This window comes from Coregonus clupeaformis, chromosome 36 (genome assembly GCF_020615455.1).
Source record: "Coregonus clupeaformis isolate EN_2021a chromosome 36, ASM2061545v1, whole genome shotgun sequence".
NCBI classification, from domain to species: Eukaryota; Metazoa; Chordata; class Actinopteri; order Salmoniformes; family Salmonidae; genus Coregonus; species Coregonus clupeaformis.
In genome coordinates, this window is record NC_059227.1 from 32,386,828 (window position 1) to 32,413,283 (window position 26,456).

The following is a 26,456-nucleotide window of genomic DNA, read 5'->3' on the forward strand; positions in this document are numbered from 1 at the left end:
CCTCAATCTACACACAATACCCCATAATGACAAAGCGAAAATAGGTTTTTAGACATTTTTTCAAATGTATTAAAAATAAAAAACTGAAATACCTTATTTACATAAGTATTTAGACCCTTTGCTATGAGACTCGAAATTGAGCTCAGGTGCATCTTGTTTCCATTGATCATCCTTGAGATGTTTCTACAACTTGTTTTGAGTCCACCTGTGCTAAATTAAATTGATTGGACATGATTTGGAAAGGCACACACCTGTCTATGTAAGGTCCCACAGTTGACAGTGCATGTCAGAGCAAAAACCAAGCCATGAGGTTGAAGTAATTGTCCGTAGAGCTCCGAGACAGGATTGTGTCGAGGCACAGATCTGGGGAAAGGTACCAAAACATTTCTGCAGCATTGAAGGTCCCCAAGAACACAGTGGCCTCCATCATTCTTAAATGGAAGAAGTTTGGAACGGCAAAGACTCTTCCTTGAGCTAGCCTCCCGGCCAAACTGAGCAATCGGGGGGAGAAGGGCCTTGGTCAGGGAGGTGACCAAGAACCTGAAGGTCAGTTGTTGGGAGAGTTGGGAGAACCTTCCAGAAGGACAACCATCTCTGCAGCACTCCACCAATCAGGCCTTTATGATAGAGCAGCCAGACGGAAGCCACTCCTCAGTAAAAGGCACATGACAGCCCGCTTGGAGTTTGCCAAAAGGCACCTAAAGACTCCCAGACCGTGATGAACAAGATTATCTGGTCTGATGAAACCAAGATTGAACACTTTGGCCTGAATGCCAAACGTCACGTCTGGAGGAAACCTGGCACCATCCCTACGGTGAAGCATGGTGGTGGCAGCATCATGCTGTGGGGATGTTTTTCAGCGGCAGGGAGACTAGTCAGGATTGAGGGAAAGATGAACAGAGCAAAGTACAGAGAGATCATTGATGAAAACCTGCTCCAGAGTGTTCAGGACCTCAGACTGGGGCGAAGGTCCACCTTCCAACAGGACAACTGTCCCTAAGCACACAGCCAAGACAACGCAGGAGTGGCTTCTGGCCAAGTCTCTGAATGTCCTTGAGTGGCCCAGTCAGAGCCCGGACTTGAACCCGATCGAACATCTCTGGAGAGACCTGAAAATAGCTGCGCTGCAACGCTTCTCATTCAACCTGACAGACCTTGAGAGGATCTGCAGAGAAGAATGGGAGAAACTCCCCAAATACAGGTGTGCCAAGCTTGTAGCATCATACCCGGTTAAATAAAGGTGAAATAAAAATAAAAAATAAACAAATACCCAAGAAGACTTGAGGTTGTAATCACTGCCAAAGGTGCTTCAACAAAGTACTGAGTAAAGGGTATGAATACTTATGTAAATGTCATATTTCAGTTTTATTTGTAATACATTTGCAACTATTTCTAAAAACCTGTTTTTGCTTTGTCATTATTGGTTGTTGTGTGTAGATTGATGAGGAAAAAATTCAATTTAATTAATTTTAGAATAAGGCTGTAATGTAACAACATGTGAAAAGAGTCAAGGGGTCTGAATACTTTCCAAATGCACTGCATATACACTACCAGTCAAAAGTTTGGACACACCTGCTTATTTCAGGTTTTTTCTTTATTTGTAAAAAAAATTACGTTGTAGAATAATAGTGAAGACATCAAAACTATGAAATAACAAATTTTCTTTATTTGTACAATTTTTTACATTGTAGAATAATAGTGAAGACATCAAAACTATGATATAACACATAGGGAATCATGTAGTTGAGATTCTTCAAGCTGGTTGAGATTCTTCAAATAGCCACCCTTTGCCTTGATGACAGCTTTGCACACTCTTGGCATTCTCTCAACCAGCTTCATGAGGTAGTCACATGGAATGCATTTCAATTAACAGGTTTGCCTTGTTAAAAGTTAATTTGTGGAATTGATTTCCTTCTTAATGCATTTGAGCCAATTAGTTGTGTTGTGACAAGGTAGGGGGGGTATACAGAAGATAGCACTAATTGGTAAAAGACCAAGTCCATATTATGGCAAGAACAGCTCAAATAAGCAAAGAGAAACGACAGTCCATCATTACTTTAAGACATGAAGGTCAGTCAATATGGAACATTTCAAGAACTTTGAAAGTTTCTTCATGTGCAGTCGCAAAAACCATCAAGCGCTATGATGAAACTGGCTCTCATGAGGCCGCCACAGGAATGGAAGTCCCAAAGTTACCTCTGCTGCAGAGGATAAGTTCATTAGAGATACCAGCCTCAGAAATTGCAGCCCAAATAAATCCTTCACAGAGTTCAAGGAACAGAGACATCTCAACATCAACTGTTCAGAGGGGACTGAGTGAATCAGGCCTTCATGGTCGAATTTCTGCAAAGAAACCACTACAAAGGACACCAATAATAAGAAGAGACCTGCTTGGGCCAAGGAACACAAGCAATGGACATTAGACCGGTGGAAATGTGTCCAAATTGGAGATTTGTATTTTTTTGAGACGCGTTGTGGGTGAACGGATGATCTCCGCATGTGTAGTTCCCACCGTGAAGCATGGAGGAGGAGGTGTTACGGTGTGGGGGTGCTTTGCTGGTGACACTGTCTGTGATTTATTTAGTATTCAAGGCACACTTAACCAGCATGGCTACCACAGCATTTTACAGCAATACGCCATCCCATTTGGCTTAGGCTTAGTGGGACTATAATTTGTTTTTCAACAGGACAATGACCCAACACACTTCCAGGCTGTGTAAGGGCTATTTTACAAAGAAGGAGAGTGATGGAGTGATGCATCAGATGACCTGGCCTCCACAATCCCCCAACCTCAACCCAATTGAGATGGTTTGGGATGAGTCGGACGGCAGAGTGAAGGATAAGCAGCCAACAAGTGCTCAGCATATGTGGGAAGTCCTTCAAGACTGTTGGAAAAGCATTCCAGGTGAAGCTGGTTGAGAGAATGCCATGAGTGTGCAAAGCTGTTATCAAGGCAAAGGGTGGCTATTTGAATATAAAATATATTTTGAGTTGTTTAACACTTTTTTGGTTATTACATGATCCCATATGTGTTATTTCATAGTTTTGATGTCTTCCCTATTATTCTACAATGTAAAAAACTGTAAAAAATAAAGAAAAACCCATGAATGAGTAGATGTGTCCAAACGTTTGACTGGTACTGTGTGTGTGTATCTACAGTGGGGAGAACAAGTATTTGATACACTGCCGATTTTGCAGGTTTTCCTACTTACAAAGCATGTAGAGGTCTGTAATTTTTTATCATAGGTACACTTCAACTGTGAGAGACGGAATCTAACACAAAAATCCAGAAAATCACATTGTATGATTTTTAAGTAATTCATTTGCATTTTATTGCATGACATAAGTATTTGATACATCAGAAAAGCAGAACTTAATATTTGGTACAGAAACCTTTGTTTGCAATTACAGAGATCATACGTTTCCTGTAGGTCTTGACCAGGTTTGCACACACTGCAGCAGGGATTTTGGCCCACTCCTCCATACAGACCTTCTCCAGATCCTTCAGGTTTCGGGGGCTGTCGCTGGGCAATAAGGACTTTCAGCTCCCTCCAAAGATTTTCTATTGGGTTCAGGTCTGGAGACTGGCTAGACCACTCCAGGACCTTGAGATGCTTCTTACGGAGCCACTCCTTAGTTGCCCTGGCTGTGTGTTTCGGGTCGTTGTCATGCTGGAAGACCCAGCCACGACCCATCTTCAATGCTCTTACTGAGGGAAGGAGGTTGTTGGCCAAGATCTCGCAATACATGGCCCCATCCATCCTCCCCTCAATACGGTGCAGTCGTCCTGTCCCCTTTGCAGAAAAGCATTCCCAAAGAATGATGTTTCCACCTCCATGCTTCACGGTTGGGATGGTGTTCTTGGGGTTGTACTCATCCTTCTTCTTCCTCCAAACACGGCGAGTGGAGTTTAGACCAAAAAGCTCTATTTTAGTCTCATCAGACCACATGACCTTCTCCCATTCCTCCTCTGGATCATCCAGATGGTCATTGGCAAACTTCAGATGGGCCTGGACATGCGCTGGCTTGAGCAGGGGGACCTTGCGTGCGCTGCAGGATATTAATCCATGACGGAGTAGTGTGTTACTAATGGTTTTCTTTGAGACTGTGGTCCCAGCTCTCTTCAGGTCATTGACCAGGTCCTGCCGTGTAGTTCTGGGCTGATCCCTCACCTTCCTCATGATCATTGATGCCCCACAAGGTGAGATCTTGCATGGAGCCCCAGACCGAGGGTGATTGACCGTCATCTTGAACATTTTCTAATAATTGCGCCAACAGTTGTTGACTTCTCACCAAGCTGCTTGCCTATTGTCCTGTAGCCCATCCCAGCCTTGTGCAGGTCTACAATTTTATCCCTGATGTCCTTACACAGCTCTCTGGTCTTGGCCATTGTGGAGAGGTTGGAGTCTGTTTGATTGAGTGTGTGGACAGGTGTCTTTTATACAGGTAACGAGTTCAAACAGGTGCAGTTAATACAGGCAATGAGTGGAGAACAGGAGGGCTTCTTACAGAAAAAATAACAGGTCTGTGAGAGCCGGAATTCTTACTGGTTGGTAGGTGATCAAATACTTATGTCATGCAATAAAATGCAAATTAATTACTTAAAAATCATACATTGTGATTTTCTGGACTTTTGTTTTAGATTCCGTCTCTCACAGTTGAAGTGTACCTATGATAAAAATTACAGATCTCTACATGCTTTGTAAGTAGGAAAACCTGCAAAATCGGCAGTGTATCAAATACTTGTTCTCCCCACTGTATATACAGTGAGGGAAAAAAGTATTTGATCCTCTGCTGATTTTGTATGTTTGCAAACTGACAAAGAAATGATCAGTCAATAATTTTAATGGTAGGTTTATTTGAACAGTGAGAGACAGAATAACACAAAATAAATCCAGAAAAACGCATGTCAAAAATGTTATAAATTGATTTGCATTTTAATGAGGGAAATAAGTATTTGACCCCCTCTCAATCATTAAGATTTCTGGCTCCCAGGTGTCTTTTATACAGGTAACGAGCTGAGATTAGGAGCACGCTCTTAAAGGGAGTGCTCCTAATCTCAGCTTGTTACCTGTATAAAAGACACCTGTCCACAGATGCAATCAATCAATCAGATTCCAAACTCTCAAACGTACAAAATCAGCAGGGGATCAAATACTTTTTTCCCTCACTGTATATATATACAGTGGGGAAAAAAAGCATTTAGTCAGCCACCAATTGTGCAAGTTCTCCCACTTAAGAAGATGAGAGAGGCCTGTAATTTTCATCATAGGTACACGTCAACTATGACAGACAAATTGAGAAAATAAAATCCAGAATATCACATTGTAGGATTTTTTATGAATTTATTTGCAAATTATGGTGGAAAATAAGTATTTGGTCACCTACAAACAAGCAAGATTTCTGGCTCTCACAGACCTGTAACTTCTTCTTTAAGAGGCTCCTCTGTCCTCCACTCGTTACCTGTATTAATGGCACCTGTTTGAACTTGTTATCAGTATAAAAGACACCTGTCCACAACCTCAAACAGTCACACTCCAAACTCCACTATGGCCAAGACCAAAGAGCTGTCAAAGGACACCAGAAACAAAATTGTAGACCTGCACCAGGCTGGGAAGACTGAATCTGCAATAGGTAAGCAGCTTGGTTTGAAGAAATCAACTGTGGGAGCAATTATTAGGAAATGGAAGACATACAAGACCACTGATAATCTCCCTCGATCTGGGGCTCCACACAAGGTAGTGGGTTCGATCCCCGGGACCACCCATACACACAAAAAAAAAATGTATGCACGCATGACTTAAGTCGCTTTGGATAAAAGCGTCTGCTAAATGGCATATTATTATTATTATTATTATCTCACCCTGTGGGGTCAAAATGATACAAGAACGGTGAGGAAAAATCCCAGAACCACACGGGGGGACCTAGTGAATGACCTACAGAGAGCTGGGACCAAAGTAACAAAGCCTACCATCAGTAACACACTACGCCGCCAGGGACTCAAATCCTGCAGTGCCAGACGTGTCCCCCTGCTTAAGCCAGTACATGTCCAGGCCCGTCTGAAGTTTGCTAGAGTGCATTTGGATGATCCAGAAGAGGATTGGGAGAATGTCATATGGTCAGATGTAACCAAAATATAACTTTTTGGTAAAAACTCAACTCGTCGTGTTTGGAGGACAAAGAATGCTGAGTTTTATCCAAAGAACACCATACCTACTGTGAAGCATGGGGGTGGAAACATCATGCTTTGGGGCTGTTTTTCTGCAAAGGGACCAGGACGACTGATCCGTGTAAAGGAAAGAATGAATGGGGCCATGTATCGTGAGATTTTGAGTGAAAACCTCCTTCCATCAGCAAGGGCATTGAAGATGAAACGTGGCTGGGTCTTTCAGCATGACAATGATCCCAAACACACCGCCCGGACAACGAAGGAGTGGCTTCGTAAGAAGCATTTCAAGGTCCTGGAGTGGCCTAGCCAGTCTCCAGATCTCAACCCCATCGAAAATCTTTGGAGGGAGTTGAAAGTCCGTGTTGCCCAGCGACAGCCCCAAAACATCACTGCTCTAGAGGAGATCTGCATGGAGGAATGGGCCAAAATACCAGCAACAGTGTGTGAAAACCTTGTGAAGACTTACAGAAAACGTTTGACCTGTGTCATTGCCAACAAAGGGTATATAACAAAGTATTGAGAAACTTTTGTTATTGACCAAATACTTATTTTCCACCATAATTTGCAAATAAATTCATAAAAAATCCTACAATGTGATTTTCTGTTTTTTTTCCTCATTTTGTCTGTCATAGTTGACGTGTACCTATGATGAAAATTACAGGCCTCTCTCATCTTTTTAAGTGGGAGAACTTGCACAATTGGTGGCTGACTAAATACTTTTTTCCCCCACTGTATTCCATTATCGATACCGGGTTCCACTAGTAATAAACATACATAGAAATATACCCAGTTTATTAGGTACACCCATCTAGTACCGTGTCGGACCCCCCCCCTGCCTCCAAAACAGCCTGAATTCTTCGGGGCATGGAAATGTTGCTCATTTGGTATCAAGGGACCTAACCTGTGCCAGGAAAACATTCCCCACACCATTAAACCACCGCCACCAGCCTGTACCGTTGACACCAGGCAGGATGGGGCCATGGACCCATGCTGCTTATGGCAAATCCTGTCTTTGACATCAGCATGAGGCAACAGGAACCTGGGATTCGTCAGACCAGGCAATGTTTTTCCACTCCTCAATTGTCCAGTGTTGGTGATCGCGTGGCCACTGGAGCCGCTTCTTCTTCTTTAGAGCTGATAGGAGTGGAACCCGGTGTGGTCGTCTGATGCAATAGCCCATCAAACAAGGACCGATGAGTTGTGCGTTCTGAGATGCCATTCTGTACACCTCTGTTGTACCGTTATTTTCCTGTTAGTGGCCCACCTGTTAGCTTGCACGTTCCATGACATTCTCTTTCTTTTCGCAAACAAGACTGCCGCTGACTGGATGCTTTTTGTTTGTCGCACCATTCTCTTTAAACCCCTAGACACTGTTGTGCGTGAAATGCCCAGGAGGCCAGACGTTTCTGAGGTACTGGAACCGGCGCTCCTGGTATCAACGATCATACCACGCTCAAAGTGGCTTACGCCAGTCGTTTTTCCCATTCTAACGTTCAATTGAACAGTAACTGAATGCCTCGATGCCTGTCTGCCTGCTTTATATAGCAAGCCACGGCCACATGACTCACTGTCTGTAGGAGCAAACCATTTTCGTGAACGGGGTGGTGTACTGTACCTACTAAACTGGCCACTGAGTGTAGAAGAACAAAATGGAACAGAGCAGGCAGGCAACAGGAGACAATCTAGCAGTGTGTCTGATGTCATTCCTGTTGATCACCGATACTCTGCAGCACGCGATGTGTGTGTGTGTGTGTGTGTGTGTGTGTGTGTGTGTGTGTGAGACCGAGAGAGAGAGAGTGTGTGTGTTACTGTCTGTTCTAGATAGGATTTTTGATGGATAGAGCATGAACGTGAGAGAAGAAATGGTGCTATCGTGTGTATGTGTAAACACAAGGCATAGTGAGCCACAGCGAGTTTGTTTTGCAGAACATCGTTTTCACCTCATGTTGCTACAGTGCTGGCAATCATGGCATTGAAATAACAGCCGAGTCATATCAGCAACACACAGTATCCCTGCAGACCCATAACCACCCCTACTAATCAACAGTGGACAGGTCCAGATGTGAAAAGGGAGAATGTTTTGATGGCCTTCATAATGCTGGTGAAGGATGAGGCCATTATGGTGTAGGGGCAGGGGGGTTACAGTGTTGTCTGCAGCCTAATCACTAACCCTAGAATTAGAAAACACTAGCAACAGCTTTCCTCCTGTTTCCCCTGGAGCCCATGAGATGTGACCTGCATACATACAGTATACAGTATACACTATGGGACATATCAAGCATCTCAGAGTAGGCGTGCTGATCTAGAATCTAGGTACCCCCTTTCCATGAGATTTTGTTCATTATGATCCAAAATATGATATTTTTCAGGAATACTGGCCCAGCACCTTCTATGTTGTACAGAATCTTTACATGCCAAGGAAAAAGGTTGCCCCAACAGAAAAAGCTGAGCATACAGTGCTTTGTAAAAGTCTTCATCCCCCTTGGCGTTAGTCCTATTTTGTTGCATTACAACCTGTAATTTAAATGGATTTTTATTTGGATTTCATGTAATGGACATACACAAAATAATCCAAATTGGTGAAGTGAAATGAAAAAAATAACTTGTTTCAAAAAATTCTAAAAAATAAATAACGGAAAAGTGGTGCGTGCATATGTATTCACCCCCTTTGCTGTGAAGCCCCTAAATAAAATCTGGTGCAACCAATTACCTTCAGCAGTCACATATTAGTTAAATAAAGTCCACCTGTGTGCAATCTAAGTGTCACATGATCTGTCACATGATTTCAGTATATATACACCTGTTCTGAAAGGCCCCAGAGTCTGCAACACCACTAAGCAAGCAGCACCATGAAGACCAAGGAGCTCTCCAAACAGGTCAGGGACAAAGTTGTGGAGAAGTACAGATCAGGGTTGGGTTATAAAACAATATCCGAAACTTTGAACATCCCACGGAGCACCATTAAATCCATTATAAAAAAATTGAAAGAATATGGCACCACAACAAACTTGCCAAGAGAGGGCCGCCCACCAAAACTCACGGACCAGGCAAGGAGGGCATTAATCAGAGAGGCAATAAAGAGACAAAAGATAACCCTGAAGGAGCTGCAAAGCTCCACAGCTGAGATTGGAGTATCTGTCCATAGGACCACTTTAAGCCATACACTCCACAGAGCTGGGCTTTACGGAAGAGTAGCCAGAAAAAAGCCATTGCTTAAAGAGAAAAATAAGCAAACATGTTTGGTGTTCGCCAAAAGGCATGTGGGAGACTCCCCAAACATATGGAAGAAGGTACTCTGGTCAGATGAGACTAAAATTTAGCTTTTTGGCCATCAAGGAAAACGCTATGTCTGGCGCAAACCTAACACCTCTCATCACCCCGAGAACTGTGGGGATGTTGTGGGGATGTTTTTCCATCGGCAGGGACTGGGAAACTGGTCAGAATTGAAGGAATGATGGATGGCGCTAAATACAGGGAAATTCTTGAGGGAAACCTGTTTCAGTCTTCCAGAGATTTGAGACTGGGACCAGCAGGACAATACTGCTAAAGCAACACTCGAGTGGTTTAAGGGGAAACATTTAAATGTATTGGAATGGCCTAGTCAAAGCCCAGACCTCAATCCAATTGAGAATCTGTGGTATGACTTAAAGATTGCTGTACACCAGCGGAACCCATCCAACTTGAAGGAGCTGGAGCAGTTTTGCCTTGAAGAATGGGCAAAAATCCCAGGGGCTAGATGTGCCAAGCTTATAGAGACACCCCAAGAGACTTGCAGCTGTAATTGCTGCAAAACTGAGCGAAAACTGTTACTTCGTGATCCTGTAGCTATCTATGTCGGGCATGCTATTTTCACATGTCAAGCTGTACAAATCAAATCAAAGTTTATTATAAGTACAATTGTCTTAATTTGTAGGGAAATCCTAGATACTGTGTGAAATTCCTAGAAATCTTACTTATTGTCCATTTCCCCTTCACTTTAACCCTTACCTCCCGACCTCATTCATAACACTTAATTGTTCTACCCTTTCAGTTATGCATACAGTGCATTAGCCCTATCTGTCTCCAACCGTCCAAACTCCAACCTTTATCTATCAGCTTGCTCTGATATACAGTGACTTGCGAAAGTATTCACCCCCCTTGGCATTTTTCCTATTTTGTTGCCTTACAACCTGGAATTAAAATTGATTTTTTGGGAGTTAGTATCATTTGATTTACACATCATGCCTACCACTTTGAAGATGCTAAATATTTGGTGTTATAGGGGTGATGAGAGGTGTTGGGTTTGCGCCAGAAATAGCGTTTTCCTTGATGGCCAAAAAGCTAAATTTTCGTCTCATCTTACCAGAGAACCTTCTTCCATATGTTTGGGGAGTCTCCCACATGCCTTTTGGCGAACACCAAACGTGTTTGCTTATTTTTTTCTTTAAGCAATGGCTTTTTTCTGGCCACTCTTCCGTAAAGCCCAGCTCTGTGGAGTGTATGGCTTAAAGTGGTCTTATGGACAGATACTCCAATCTCCACTGTGGAGCTTTGCAGCTCCTTCAGGGTTATCTTTTGTCTCTTTGTTGCCTCTGATGAATGCCATCCTTGCCTGGTCCGTGAGTTTTGGTGGGCGGCCCTCTCTTGGCAGGTTTGTTGTGGTGCCATATTCTTTCCATTTTTTAATAATGGATTTAATGGTACTCCGTGTGATGTTCAAAGTTGTAGATATTTTTTTATAACCCAACCCTGATCTGTACTTCTCCACAACTTTGTCCCTGACCTGTTTGGAGAGCTCCTTGGTCTTCATGGTGCCGCTTGCTTGGTGGTGCCCCTTGCTTAGTGGTGTTGCAGACTCTGGGGCCTTTCAGAACAGGTGTCTATACAGTTGAAGTCTGAAGTTTACATACACTTAGGTTGGAGTCATTAAAACTCGTTTTTTATACCACTCCACAAAGTTCTTGTTAACAAACTATAGTTTTGGCAAGTCGGTTAGGAAATCTACTTTGTGCATGACAAAAAGTAATTTTTCCAACAATTGTTTACAGACAGATTATTTCACTTATAATTCACTGTATCACAATTCCAGTGGGTCAGAAGTTTACATACACTAAGTTGACTGTTCCTTTAAACAGCTTGGAAAATTCCAGAAAATGATGTCATGGCTTTAGAAGCTTCTGATAGGCTAATTGACATAATTTGAGTCAATTGGAGGTGTACCTGTGGATGTATTTCAAGGCCTACCTTCAAACTCAGTGCCTCTTTGCTTGACATCATGGGAAACTCAAAAGAAATCAGCCAAGACCTCAGAAAAAAAATTGTAGACCTCCACAAGTCTGGTTCATCCTTGGGAGCAATTTCCAAATGCCTGAAGGTACCACGTTCATCTGTACAAACAATAGTACGCAAGTAGAAACACCATGGGACCACTCAGCCGTCATACCGCTCAGGAAGGAGACGCGTTCTGTCTCCGAGAGATGAACGTACTTTGGTGCGAAAAGTGCAAATAAATCCCAGAACAACAGCAAAGGACCTTGTGAAGATGCTGGTGGAAACAGGTACAAACGTATCTATAGGAAGAAGCCACTGCTCCAAAACCACCATAAAAAAGCCAGACTACGGTTTGCTACTGCACATGGGGACAAAGATCATACTTTTTGGAGAAATGTCCTCTGGTCTGATGAAACAAAAATAGAACTGTTTGGCCATAATGACCATCGTTATGTTTGGAGGAAAAAGGGGGTTACTTGCAAGCCGAAGAACGCCATCCCAACCGTGAAGCACGGGGGTGGCAGCATCATGCTGTGGGGGTGCTTTGCTGCAGGAGGGACTGGTGCACTTCACAAAATAGATGGCATCACGAGGAAGGTAAATTATGTGGATATATTGAATCAACATCTCAAGACATCAGTCAGGAAGTTAAAGCTTGGTCGCAAATTGTTCTTCCAAATGGACAATGACCCCAAGCATACTTCCAAAGTTGTGGCAAAATGGCTTAAGGACAACAAAGTCAAGGTATTGGAGTGGCCATCACAAAGGTCTGAACTCAATCCTACAGAAAATTTGTGGGCAGAACTGAAAAAGCGTGTGCGAGCAAGGAGGCCTACATACCTGACTCAGTTACACCAGCTCTGTCAGAAGGAATGGGCTAAACTTCACCCAACTTATTATGGGAAGCTTGTGGAAGGCTACCCGAAACGTTTGACCCAAATTAAACAATTTAAAGGCAATGCTACCAAATACTAATTGAGTGTATGTAAACTTCTGACCCACTGGGAATGTGATGAAAGAAATAAAAGCAGAAATAAATAATTCTCTCTACAATTATTCGGACATTTCACATTCTTAAAATAAAGTGGTGATCCTAACTGACCTAAGACAGGGAATTTTTACTAGGATTAAATGATAGGAATTGTGAATAACTGAGTTTAAATGTATTTGGCTAAGGTGTATGTAAACTTCCGACTTCAACTGTATACTGAAATCATGTGACAGATCATGTGACACTTAGATTGCACACAGGTGGACTTTATTTAACTAATTATGTGACTTCTGAAAGTAATTGGTTGCACCAGATCTTATTTAGGGGCTTCATAGCAAAGGGGGTGAATACATACGCACGCACCACTTTTCCATTATTAATTTTTTTGAATTTTTTGAAACAAGTTATTTTTTTCATTTCACTTCACCAATTTGGATTATTTTGTGTATGTCCATTACATGAAATCTAAATAAAAATCAATTTAAATTACAGGTTGTAATGCAACAAAATAGGAAAAATGCCAAGGGGGATGAATACTTTTGCAATGCACTGAACATTGCCATTTACAGGTAGAAGGGGATATAGGAGATATAAGCGATTTAGCCAATATGGACGATAGACTATATAGACGACAAGGACAATATGCGTTACCCATGGGCGTCCCTACTCCATAGGCCTTGGAGTCGATGAGGCCTCCTATCTGGGTGAGGTTGCAGTTGCGCTGGGTGACGAACTCTATGGTTGTGGACTCCATGAGGAAGGCGTAGTCAGAGGTGAGCACGCGCTGGATGCCTGCATCTATGTCTTTCACCATCACTGACGATCGCCGGCTGTTCATGAACTCCCACATCTTGTCATAGGTGGAGATCTTAGTCTTCTGCGAAACGACCGGAGGAAGAAAACATGACAGATGCAGGAATTCCGACTCTTCTAATGATATTAATTAATAAATGATTGGATGTACAGTATATAGCGCTGGCCTTTAACAGTAGCTCAAAGTGCTTGACATAGTATGTGGAAATGAACTTCTCCACCGCCAATCAGAGTCTAGTTGCTCTAAAGCAGGGTTGAGTCCAACCCTTCTTCTAGAGATCTGCCATCCTGCAAGCTTTCGCTCCAACACAAATATATCATACCTGATTCTACTAAAGGCTACTAAATTCTACTAAGGCTCCTCATCAGAACCTTAACCAGCTGAATCAGGTGTGTTACATTTGAGTAGGAGCAAAAGCCTGCATACCCAGGAGTTCTTCAGGAGGAGGGTTGGCCACCCTTGCCTTAAAGGACTATTTTAGGGATGTCTTTCTCCACAGCAGACAGCTATTAAAATGACTAGCACTTTCCATGTCAATGTGACCATGTCAAATAAAGTGTTACCATGCTGGATTAAACGGCTTTGCAAGAAGTACGATGTAAAGAACAATATTAACAATAATAACTTGGATGAAAAATATCAATATTTTCAACAGCATAAGAAAACCCCTTTTGAACTGGTTTCTCCCCAACCACAACACCTCAGAAGACCACTTGTCAAATACAGCCCAATGGTTCGCCCAGCTAGCTACCTTGAAGAATGTCATGGTTGATCCGTCTTCCACCACTCCGTACAGGATCTTGGTCTGTTTGGCCAGGTCGTCGGCCGAGTCGATGGGCGACTCCATGCGCTCCACGGTGAGGAAGGCAGCCAGGTTGGCCGTGTAGGAGGAGATGATGATCAGGGTGAAGAACCACCAGATGCCTCCCACAATCCTGGTGGACAGGGCCTTGGGCATGAGCTCTGAGCCTGGGTTAGAAGGGGAGGAAAGGGGGTAGGAAGTGGAGACAGATAGACAGACTTCCAGAAGATGCAGCTGGGAGAAGATATCTCAATGGAGAAGATATCCACACACTGTAGTGGGCAGCATCTACAAAGATCTGTGGGAGTTGTTTGGGGTGTATATTGAGTTGTTTGGGGTGTATATTGAGTTGTTTGGTGTGTATATTGAGTTGTTTGGGGTGTATATTGAGTTGTTTGGTGTGTATATAGAGTTGTTTGGGGTGTATATTGAGTTGTATGGTGTGTATATTGAGTTGTTTGGGATGTATATTGAGCTGTTTGGGGTGTATATTGAGCTGTTTGGGGTGTATATTGAGCTGTTTGGGGTGTATATTGAGCTGTTTGGGGTGTATATTGAGTTGTTTGGGGTGTATATTGAGTTGTTTGGGGTGTATATTGAGTTGTTTGGGGTGTATATTGAGTTGTATGGTGTGTATATTGAGTTGTTTGGGGTGTATATTGAGTTGTTTGGGGTGTATATTGAGTTGTTTGGGGTGTATATTGTGTACTGCGGATCATCCGGGAGTAGGCCGAATCCAGGCACCTGAGACTGTTCGTCCGAGACTAAGAATGGTTGATAGATGTTGTACTAAAGCTGGGACTTGGGAAACCAGCCCCCTAATTCCCAGACCAGATGAAGCCTACTCCTGGACAAAAAAGCATGTTGAATGGAGAATATCCGTTGACAGAGAATTTTTTTCCTAAAATAGGCTTCACCTGGTCCAGGAAAGGTGTACTCATTCAACTTACCGTCCGTTATCACAAATGAGTCACATCTTTGAACTTACATGTACAACTTTTACAATAAACAACTTTTGTGGAAACAGACAACGTGGTTGGGTCTGACTGTCATGTACCCAAGGTAACCTCACATCCTGACCCCATGTCCCACTACTCTCTGGGTGTTGATTGGCTGCGGGCAATGGGAGAGTACTCTGTGTAGTGGCACCTGACACCAACCTGTCATAGTTTTCTATCAATGTAATTGTCTGCATCATTTCCAATCCCCCATATATATATATACAGTAGGGAGAACAAGTATTTGATACACTGCCGATTTGCAAGTTTTCCTACTTGCAAAGCATGTAGAGGTCTGTAATTTTTATCATAGGTACACTTCAACTGTGAGAGACGGAATCTAAAACAAAAATCCAGAAAATCACATTGTATGATTTTTAAGTAATTCATTAGCATTTTATTGCATGACATAAGTATTTGATACATCACAAAAGCAGAACTTAATATTTGGTACAGAAACCTTTGTTTGCAATTAGAGGGATCATACGTTTCCTGTAGGTCTTGACCAGGTTTGCACACACTGCAGCAGGGATTTTGGCCCACTCCTCCATACAGACCTTCTCCAGATCCTTCAGGTTTCGGGGCTGTCGCTGGGCAATACGGACTTTCAGCTCCCTCCAAAGATTTTCTATTGGGTTCAGGTCTGGAGACTGGCTAGGCCACTCCAGGACCTTGAGATGCTTCTTACGGAGCCACTCCTTAGTTGCCCTGGATGTGTGTTTCGGGTCATTGTCATGCTGGAAGACCCAGCCACGACCCATCTTCAATGCTCTTACTGAGGGAAGGAGGTTGTGGGCCAAGATCTCGCGATACATGGCCCCATCCATCCTCCCCTCAATACGGTGCAGTCTTCCTGTCCCCTTTGCAGAAAAGCATCCCCAAAGAATGATGTTTCCGCCTCCATGCTTCACGGTTGGGATGGTGTTCTTGGGGTTGTACTCATCCTTCTTCTTCCTCCAAAAACGGAGAGTGGAGTTTAGACCAAAAAGCTCTATTTTTGTCTCATCAGACCACATGACCTTCTCCCATTCCTCCTCTGGATCATCCAGATGGTCATTGGCAAACTTCAGACGGGCCTGGACATGCGCTGGCTTGAGCAGGGGGACCTTGCATGCGCTGCAGGATTTTAATCCATGACGGCGTAGTGTGTTACTAATGGTTTTCTTTGAGACTGTGGTCCCAGCTCTCTTCAGGTCATTGACCAGGTCCTGCCATGTAGTTCTGGGCTGATCCCTCACCTTCCTCATGATAATTGATGCCCCATGAGGTGAGATCTTGCATGGAGCCCCAGACCGAGGGTGATTGACCGTCATCTTGAACTTCTTCCATTTTCTAATAATTGCGCCAACAGTTGTTGCCTTCTCACCAAGCTGCCTGCCTATTGTCCTGTAGCCCATCCCAGCCTTGTGCAGGTCTACAATTTTATCCCTGATGTCCTTACACAGCTCTCTGGTCTTGGCCATTGTGGAGAGGTTGGAGTCTGTTTGATTGAGTGTGTGGACAGATGTCTTTTATACAGGTAACGAGTTCAAACAGGTGGAGTTAATACAGGTAATGAGTGGAGAACAGGAGGGCTTCTTAAAGAAAAATAACAGGTCTGTGAGAGACGGAATTCTTACTGGTTGGTAGGTGATCAAATACTTATGTCATGCAATAAAATGCAAATGAATTACTTAAAAATCATACAATGTGATTTTCTGGATTTTTGTTTTAGATTCCGTCTCTCACAGTTGAAGTGTACCTATGATAAAAATTACAGACCTCTACATGCTTTGTAAGTAGGAAAACCTGCAAAATCGGCAGTGTGTCAAATACTTGTTCTCCACACTGTATATATATATATACAGTGGGGAGAACAAGTATGTTATACACGGCCGATTTTGCAGGTTTTCCTACTTACAAAGCATGTAGAGGTCCACTTGGCCAACAACCTCCTTCCCTTTTTTAAATAATATATATATTTATAATAAATAAATAAATAAATAATATATATATATATATATATATATATATATATAAAATGATAAATATCTATATTATTTTAAATATATATATATATATATATATATATATATAAATATTATATATATTTTTTTATATATATATTTTTTCCTTTATTATTTTCCCCTAACCCTACCACCCCTCCCCTAATTGGTGTACACTAATGGACAACAGCACTTAGGCTTCTACTTCCAGCGTATACACATACTATATACATTTTACGGACACAGTATATTTTACATTAGTTATCTTTTGTTTGTTTTTAGTCCCATCCTTCATATCCTTCATATTTTCCTCTTCAGCTTGCTTCTCTGTACATTCAATTTCTTCAGAAAGCAAAGTAGCATTATTATTATTGGTCCCACTTTAAATGAACTGCATCTTTTAAGGCTAAACTAAGCCTTTCATAAGCCCTTTATAAAGCATCTATAGATGCTTCATTACTCTTTTTTCTTTACACCTACACTCTTAAGAAAAAAGGCTTCCAAAAGGGTTCTTCAGCTGTCCCTATATGAGAACCCTTTTTGGCTCCAGGTAGAACCCTTTTGGATTCCATGTAGAATCCTCTGTGGAAAGGGGTCTACATGGAACCCAAAAGGGTTCTTCCTGGAACCATAAGGGTTCTACCTGGAACCAAAAAGGGTTCTCCTATGTAGACAGCCGAAGAATCCTTTTCGGTTCCTGATAACACCTTTTTTTTCTAAGAGTGTATCAGCACACACCCAGAGACCCCAGTGTGTAGCCCAGAGCCTAGCCTAAAACCTTGGCCCCCAGAGAGAGTAGGACACAGCGATAGCCACAGCACCAGCAGGCTGAGGCAACTACCTTGCTGCATGAGAGCCCCGACGCCAAACCAGAAACTATTGAGCAGCGTAAAATTGTTTTCCACCACGTCTGAGTCCGGGTTGCACGGATGGGGGTTGTACCACTCGTACGGGCTGAACCTGTGGTTGGAGAGAACACACAGACAGACAGGTCAGTCAAACAGAATAATATTAATGGCCTCTACAATCTCTTCTCTGTCCAATTAAACACACAAAATACCTTTACTTAAAAAAATAAGAACATAGCTTGAGGTCGATTCCCTAAAAATAGATATGCCCAGAGTCATATTCCTGTTAGGCTGAGAGAGGATCTAATGTCAGATGATGTGGAAGTAATATGGCTACTGGTTCATCTGCCTCACCTAAAGCCTATTCTCGTAGGAAGTTGCTATAGACCACCAAGTGCTAAAAGTCAGTATTTGGACTATACTGTATGTGTGAAATGTTGGATAATGTATGTGATATCAACAGAGAGGTATATTTTCTGGGTGACCTAAATATTGACTGGTTGTCATCAAGCTGCCCACTCAAAAAGAAGCTCCTAGCTGTAACCAGTGCCTGCAATCTGGTTCAAGTCATCAGTCAACCTACCAGGGTATTTACAAACAAAACAGGAACTAAATCATCCACGTGTATTGATCACATCTTTACTAATGCTGCAGAAATCTGCTCTAAAGCAGTATCCACACCCATCGGATGTAGTGATCATAATATAGTAGCCATATCTAGAAAAACCAAAGTTCCAAAGACTGGACCTAAAAATGTGTATAAATGATCATACAAGAGGTTTTGCAATGATTCCTATGTCGAAGATGTGAAAAATACTTGTTGGTCTGTTGTGTGTTTTGAGGAACATCTGGACGCTGCACTTGAAGCATTTATGAAACTGCTTCTTCCGGTTACTGATAGGCATGCGCCCATCAAGAAACTGACTGTTAGAACTGCCAAATCCCCATGGATAGATGATGAATTGAAAAACAATATGGCTGAAAGGGATGAGGCAAAGGGAATAGCAAATATGTCTGACAACACAGCAGACTGGCAAACATTCAGTAGACAGAGAAATCCCGCAACTAAACTAAACAAAAAATAACAAGATACGATACTATGGAACAACGATAAATAATATAAAGAATGATAATAAAAAGCTCTGGAGTACTTTAAATGAAATTCCAGGCAAAAAAGCAAACTCGGCTCCATCCTTCATTGAGGCAGATGGCTTGTTCATAACAAAACCCTTGGATATTGCCAATCACTTTAATAAATGTTTTGTTGATAAGATTAGCAAACTTAGGTATGACATGCAAACAACAAATGCTGAGCCTTCATATTCATGCATAATGGACCAAATAACGAAAGACAAGCACTGTAGTTTTGAGTTCCACAGTGTGGGTGTGGAAGACGTGATTTTTGTTGTTGGTGCTATCTATACATCTTTAAATAAGGCCAAATATCATCTTAATAATTTATTATTATTACATTATTATTATTATTATTATTATTATTATTGTGTACATCTTAGATGTACACAGAGAGAAAGTGTCAGTAACATGCATGTCAGTTTCTCGTGGCTCAAAGATGAGGAGAGAATGACTGCATTACTATTGATCTTTGTGAGAGGTATTGATGTGTTGAAGATACCGAACTGTCTGTTCAATCTAGTTGGCACATAGTTTGGACACTCATCGGTACAACACAAGACATGCAACCAGAGGTCTCTTCACAGCCCCCAGTTGCAGAACAGATGCTGGGAAACGCACAGTATTAAATAGAGCCATGACTACATGGAACTCTCTGCCACACCAGGTAACTCAAACTAGCAATAAAACCAGTTTCAAAAACATAAAATAACACCTTACTGCACAAAGGGGACTGTGAAGAGACACAGCCATTTTATAGATCTTGTATTGTAATTTGCACTGTACTATGTAATTTATTACACCTAGATATTGTGTGTATGTAATGATATATAGGCTATGTGTGCCGTTTTACATTTATGTATTTCAGTCCTTGACTAATAATGTTCTGTACTATGTATTATGTCATGTTTCATGTGGACCCTAGGAAGAGTAGCTGATGCTTTTGCAGTGGCTAATGGGGGATCCTAATAAATACCAAATAAATAGCAAATACCTGTGTTGTAGTACTCGAGACCGAGAGTCCGTTCTCGAGACCACATATTGAGTGTCTCTGTCTTGTCTCAGATACATTTGTACTCGGTCTTGACTCGGTCTCGGACAGTGAGGACTCCTAATTTTTGCCGAGACCAGTGGAGTAAAAAACTCCTAATTATCAGCTTCCATTCAGTCAGCGCATAAAACCGTTTAGCCAGGCCAAATATATACACTCCTTTATTGAAAGTGCACTCTCCTACATGAGTGCGCTGGTATTGCGGTTGCTGTCCTTTCAGAATCACGAACCTGTTACACACTGAAGGCCTATAGTCTTACCAGCCTTTATGTCTATTAAAGATATGTTTGCGCAGTGAAGAACCTATAGGCCTTCAGTGTGTAACAGGTTCGTGATTCTGAAAGGACAGCAACCGCAATACCAGCGCACTCATGTAGGAGAGTGCACTTTTTGTAAAACACAAAGGGCCAGTGGTGTAGTGGAGGGTATACGCAGGTATAAGCCATATACCCCAAAAAAATATCCAGTGGGCATTGCATATACTCACTTTTTAATTCCTACTGATGTGTATCAAAGTTGTGTAGTGGAGGTGTACGACTTATCAATTATGTAGTACAATAGAGAAATCATGCACAAAGCAGCCTACACAATCGCAAAGCACGTGAAATATATTTACATGCGCGCTGCACACATAGCCTAGTTTCAGCGGAATATCATCTGCAGGCAGCAAGAGTGTGTAGCTCTCAACTTGTTTTGGCATGGAGCAGCTCACAGAAGAATGACATCGGTAGCTGATAGGGTAGACAAGACGTTTCAATTTATGATCTCTACCAGTAAATGCTAACTAAGGCAACAATGGGTATGCAAACCAGGTATTTAAAAGGTCTGAAGTGTTGGTTAGTAGGCTATTTGTGATGTGCAATTGTCATCATGTGCTGTTTGCATCCGGGGTGTAGATATGGATGGGTCTGGGTGGACAGAGGCCCACACACTGGGGAGCCAGGCCCTGACAGGCACACCCAATCAGATTGATGTGGTTTAAGCATTGTTGTGGACTTAGATCATCAAATGTGTATTTTTTTTCATTTAAAGGAAAAAGGTGTGATTTTGAGAGTGAAAATCTGACAAATCTATAGGAAAACTCATAAAAATCCATAGGAAAACAGGCTTTTTGACACAGGGTGCCTTTCCTTTCGATGGGCGGGCTGTTTGGGAACTTTTTGGCAAAATTAGAGCGTACCCACTTCTCCAGGCACCACTACACCACTGGATAGACAGCAGTCACACACAGCATGATGTTAAAGGATAAGCAGAAGGATGAGGAGGCTACAATTCCCCATTGTTTATCAGTGCAATTTTGACGGCCGACTAGCTGAAAAAGTTTGAGAGGTTTTATGTAATGTTCCTTCTTTAGATTTTATTTATTATTTATATTTAACCCTTATTTTACCAAGTAAGTTGACTGAGAACACATTCTCATTTACAGCAACGACCTGGGGAATAGTTACAGGTAAGAGGAGGGGGGATGAATGAGCCAATCGGAAGCTGTGGATGATTAGGTGGCCATGATGGTATGAGGGCCAGATAGGGAATTTAGCCAGGACACCAGGGTTAACAACCCTACTCTTACGATAAGTGCCATGGGATCTTTAGTGACCACAGAGAGTCAGGACACCCGTTTAACGTCCCATCTGAAAGACGACACCCTACACAGGGCAATGTATCCAATCACTGCCCTGGGGCATTGGGATATTTTTTGTCTCCCGTGGTGTTTACATATTTGCAGAAATCCAGTCAGGTGTATTTTATGGCTTTTGGTGAATGTGTTCTAAGGATCTAAAGTCACGCTGTTGCAACTGCCTGTAAACACACAGTCCAGTTCAAAGTGAATGATGGCAGGCCCGTGTGGCAAATGGCTTGTTCCTATAAAGGTCTACTGTAGCTCTGATTGGCTATAGCGCACCGGTCTGTATAGACTCATGTCCTGGACAAGACAGATGTTTTATTTACAGCAGTGTCCATTAATTGTCCAAACGCACAGCCGCTTTCCCACTGTATATTGCAATAGAATTTTCACAAATGCCTTAGTATATGTAATTCCCAAACATTCAAAGAATTTATGAACATTTGAAAATGACCATATCTAAGTGGTCTAAGTGTCATATTCTTCCTGTGGGTGAATATGAACAGATTTTTAATACGTTTTTATTTTCACCTTTATTTAACCAGGTAAGCCATTTGAGAACAAGTTCTCATTTACAACTGCGACCTGGCCAAGATAAAGCAAAGCAGTGCGATAAAAACAACAACACAGAGTTACATATGGGGTAAAACAAAACATAAAGTCAAAAATACCACAGAAAATATATATACAGTGTGTGCAAATGCAGCAAGGCAATAAATAGGCCATAGTGCAAAATAATTACAATTAGTATTAACACTGGAATGCAAGAGATGATATGCAAATAGAGATACTGGGGTGCAAATGAGCAAAATAAATAACAATATGGGGATGAGGTAGTTGAGTGGGATAATTTCAGAAGGGCTGTGTACAGGTGCAGTGATCGGTAAGGTGCTCTGACAACTGATGCTTAAAGTTGAGGGAGATAAGTGTCTCCAGCTTCAGAGATTTTTGCAGTTCGTTCCAATCATTGGCAGCAGAGAACTGGAAGGAATGGCGGCCAAAGGAGGTGTTGGCTTTGGGGATGACCAGTGAGATATACCTGCTGGAGCGCATACTACGGGTGGGTGTTGCTATGGTGACCGAATATGTAGTGAGGACCAGCCAACAAGAGCGTAGAGGTCACAGTGGTGGGTAGTATATGGGGCTTTGGTGACAAATCGGATGGCACTGTGATAGACTACATCCAATTTGCTGAGTAGAGTGTTGGAGGCTATTTTGTAAATGACATCGCCGAAGTCAAGGATCGGTAGGATAGTCCGTTTTACGAGGGCATGTTTGGCAGCATGAGTGAAGGAGGCTTTGTTGCGAAATAGGAAGCCGATTCTAGATTTAACTTTGGATTGGAGATGCTTAATGTGAGTCTGGAAGGAGAGTTTACAGTCTAACCAGACACCTAGGTATTTGTAGTTGTCCACATACTCTAGGTCAGACCCGTCGAGAGTAATGATTCTAGTCGGGTGGGCGGGTGCCAGCAGCGTTCAATTGAAGAGCATGCATTTAGTTTTACTAGTGTTTAAGAGCAGTTGGAGGCTACGGAAGGAGTGTTGTATGGCATTGAAGCTCGTTTGGAGGTTTGTTAACACAGTGTCCAACGAAGGGCCAGATGTATACAAAATGGTGTCGTCTGCGTAGAGGTGGATCTGAGAGTCACCAGCAGCAAGAGCGACATCATTGATAAACACAGAGAAAAGAGTCGGCCCAAGAATTGAACCCTGTGGCACCCCCATAGAGACTGCCATAGGTCCAGACAACAGGCCCTCCGATTTGACACATTGAACTCTATCTGAGAAGTAGTTGGTGAACCAGGCGAGGCAGTCATTTGAGAAACCAAGGCTATTTAGTCTGCCAATAAGAATGCGGTGGTTGACAGAGTCGAAAGCCTTGGCTAGGTCGATGAAGACGGCTGCACAGTACTGTCTATTATCGATTATCGATAATATCGTTTAGGACCTTGAGCGTGGCTGAGGTGCACCCATGACCAGCTCGGAAACTGGATTGCATAGCGGAGAAGGTATGGTGGGATTTGAAATGGTCGGTGATCTGTTTGTTAACTTGGCTTTCAAAAACTTTTGAAAGGCAGGGCAGGATGGATATAGGTCTGTAACAGTTTGGATCTAGAGTGTCACCCCCTTTGAAGAGGGGGATGACCGCGGCAGCTTTCCAATCTCTGGGGATCTCAGACGTTACGAAAGAGAGGTTGAACAGGCTAGTAATAGGGGTTGCGACAACTTCGGCTGCTATTTTTAGAAAGAAAGGGTCCAGATTGTCTAGCCCAGATGATTTGTAGGGGTCCAGATTTTGCAGCTCTTTCAGAACATTAGCTGTCTGAATTTGTGTGAAGCAATAATAAAAAAAACACAGTTCCACTCACCAGATGATGATCATTTGAAACTTAACTTCTTGTTGAAAGTTATCCTTGAAAAGCGAGAAGCTAACAAATTAGCAACAACATCCTCTTTGATAACACCTACTAAAGCCACTGCAAACTAGCCGACAACAAAAGCTAGCTAGACCATGGAAAGACTAGTGATCGATTTTGCACAGTGACCTGTTGGCCTTCAAGAAGGCAGTTTCCATAAGTTTTTGTAAAAACGGTCCCACTCATTAAGTCAAAATGTGATTGGTTGATTCCACTGTCACTCCAAAATGTGGCCCTAATATAGTTGCATGGCAGATGACTTTGTCTAGCTTCTGATTTACATTTTAGTCATTTTAGCAGACGCTCTTATCCAGAGCGACTTACAGGAGCAATTAGGGTTAAGTGCCTTGCTCAAGGGCACATCGACAGATTTTTCACCTAGTCAGCTCTGGGATTAGAACCAGCGACCTTTCGGTTACTGGCACAACGCTCTTAACCACTAAGCTACCTGCCGCCCCTGGTGGCCTAGCCAATGGCTGATTGAGCTAGCTACTGTAGATTTAGACCAGCAAAGAAAAATCCTGATTGGATATTTTTTTATCTTCAGCGTTAACCCTTTCCTTTCCAACAAAAATGTAAGAGATTAAATCAGAACATCATTGAAAATAATAAAAAAAAAATATCATTATCATTATTATTATAATAATCATTATTTTATAAATCCTTAGCCCTTCTCTGAAGGCGTAGAAGGCCGATTGTTCCCCACTGTGTTTGGGTTAGTAATAATTTATAGAGTGGCTCTATTTTCCCTCAGCATGCATTTTTTTCACTATTCTGAATGTCTAAAGAATCCATATGTTGTTCTGAAATATGAACACAGAAATACAGAAATATTTTGAACTCTTATTATGGTGGTGATTTTACAAATTTACAATCATGGTCTTAAATTGGATTCGCATTTTTCCGGTCATGGTCTTGACTTGGACTCGATTTGCTCCGTTCTTGGTCTTGAATCTGTCTCGCGTCTCGAACACAACACTGCCAAATACCTTTTTTTTTTTTTTTTAATGGTGAGAAAATCGTGTTATTGTAGGCAACTGAAACAATAGACGCTCCTACAATCTTTTACTATGGCCTTTGATTCCTATTCTCCACTGGAGACCAAACACAAATAATTTACCCTTTCCCCCAGATCAACATATTGACTTATTCAAATGCCTTCAGTTTATTGTGAGGCCCGATCGATCGAGTGGAATAACACTGTCACTGGAGGTAACGTCACCATCCCTGATCATCTATGGAGCTCATTGAGATTCATCGACTCCCTCTCTCGACTCTCCCCCTTCTTCTCTCCCTTCTTCCTTCCTGTTGCCACCCAACTCCCTCCCTCAGGATATTCCTCCTATATTATGGTAGCCCTTTCCTGCAGTCAAATGACCTAGGGCCTCATGGGTGGAATGTTCTTCATATTTTTTTTAATAATTTCATAATTAATAATACAAATACAAAATAAAAATTTAACACAGAAAATCGGGATTGGGTTAGCATTAGGCATCAGGACCTGAGAGTGGGATTGGGTTAGCATTAGGCATCAGGACTTGAGAGTGGGATTGTCCTGATGCCTCGTCCTCTCTCCTCCTCTCTCCTCCTCTCATCCTCCTCCTCCTCTCCTCCCATCCTCCTCTCATCCTCCTCCTCCTCTCCTCCTCCTCCTCCTCTCATCCTCCTCTCTCCTCCTCCTCCTCCCATCCTCCTCTCCTCCTCCTCCTCCTCCCATCCTCCTCTCCTCCTCCTTTCCTCCTCCTCTCTCCTCCTCTCATCCTCCTCCTCCTTTCCTCCTCCTCTCATCCTCCTCCTCTCCTCCTCCTCTCCTCCTCCTCCTCTCCTCCTCCTCTCCTCCTCTCCTCCTCCTCCTCTCATCCTCCTCTCCTCCTCCTCGTTTCCTCCTCCTCTCCTCCTCGTTTCCTCCTCCTCTCATCCTCCTCTCCTCCTCTCATCCTCCTCTCATCCTTCTCTCATCCTCCTCCTCTCCTCCTCCTTTCCTCCTCATCTCCTCCTCTCCTCCTCCTCTCCTCCTCCTCTCATCCTCCTCTCCTCATCCTCTCATCCTCCTCTCCTCCTCCTCCTCTCATCCTCCTCTCCTCCTCCTCCTCCTCCTCTCCTCCTCCTCCTCCTCTCATCCTCCTCTCCTACTCATCTCATCCTCCTCTCCTCCTCTCCTCCTCCTCTCTCCTCCTCTCCTCCTCCTCCTCTCCTCCTCCTCTCCTCCTCCTCCTCTCATCCTCCTCTCTCCTCCTCCTCTCATCCTCCTCTCATCCTCCTCTCCTCCTCCTCTCATCCTCCTCTCCTATCCACAGCCACAAAAACTCAACAGGCACCCTCCTATTAGCTGTCTACTGGATTCAATCACTCTATCCAGCTTTATAGATCTGTT

At 42.7% G+C, this 26,456-nt stretch overlaps 1 protein-coding gene across 3 annotated transcripts in view; it reads right to left on the reverse strand.

Annotated features, from left to right (window-relative positions):
• The window catches only part of LOC121552680 (glutamate receptor ionotropic, kainate 2-like), a 179,270-nt gene that overhangs the window by 11,015 nt on the left and 141,799 nt on the right, over positions 1-26,456 (reverse strand). For all 3 annotated transcript variants that reach the window (XM_045211365.1, XM_045211364.1, XM_045211366.1), the window contains 3 exons: positions 17,851-17,969; positions 13,976-14,193; positions 13,062-13,287 (listed from right to left, as the gene is read on the reverse strand). In XM_045211365.1, coding sequence (XP_045067300.1) covers positions 13,062-13,287; positions 13,976-14,193; positions 17,851-17,969 — 563 coding nt within the window. The remainder of the gene's footprint in view (positions 1-13,061; positions 13,288-13,975; positions 14,194-17,850; positions 17,970-26,456) is intronic.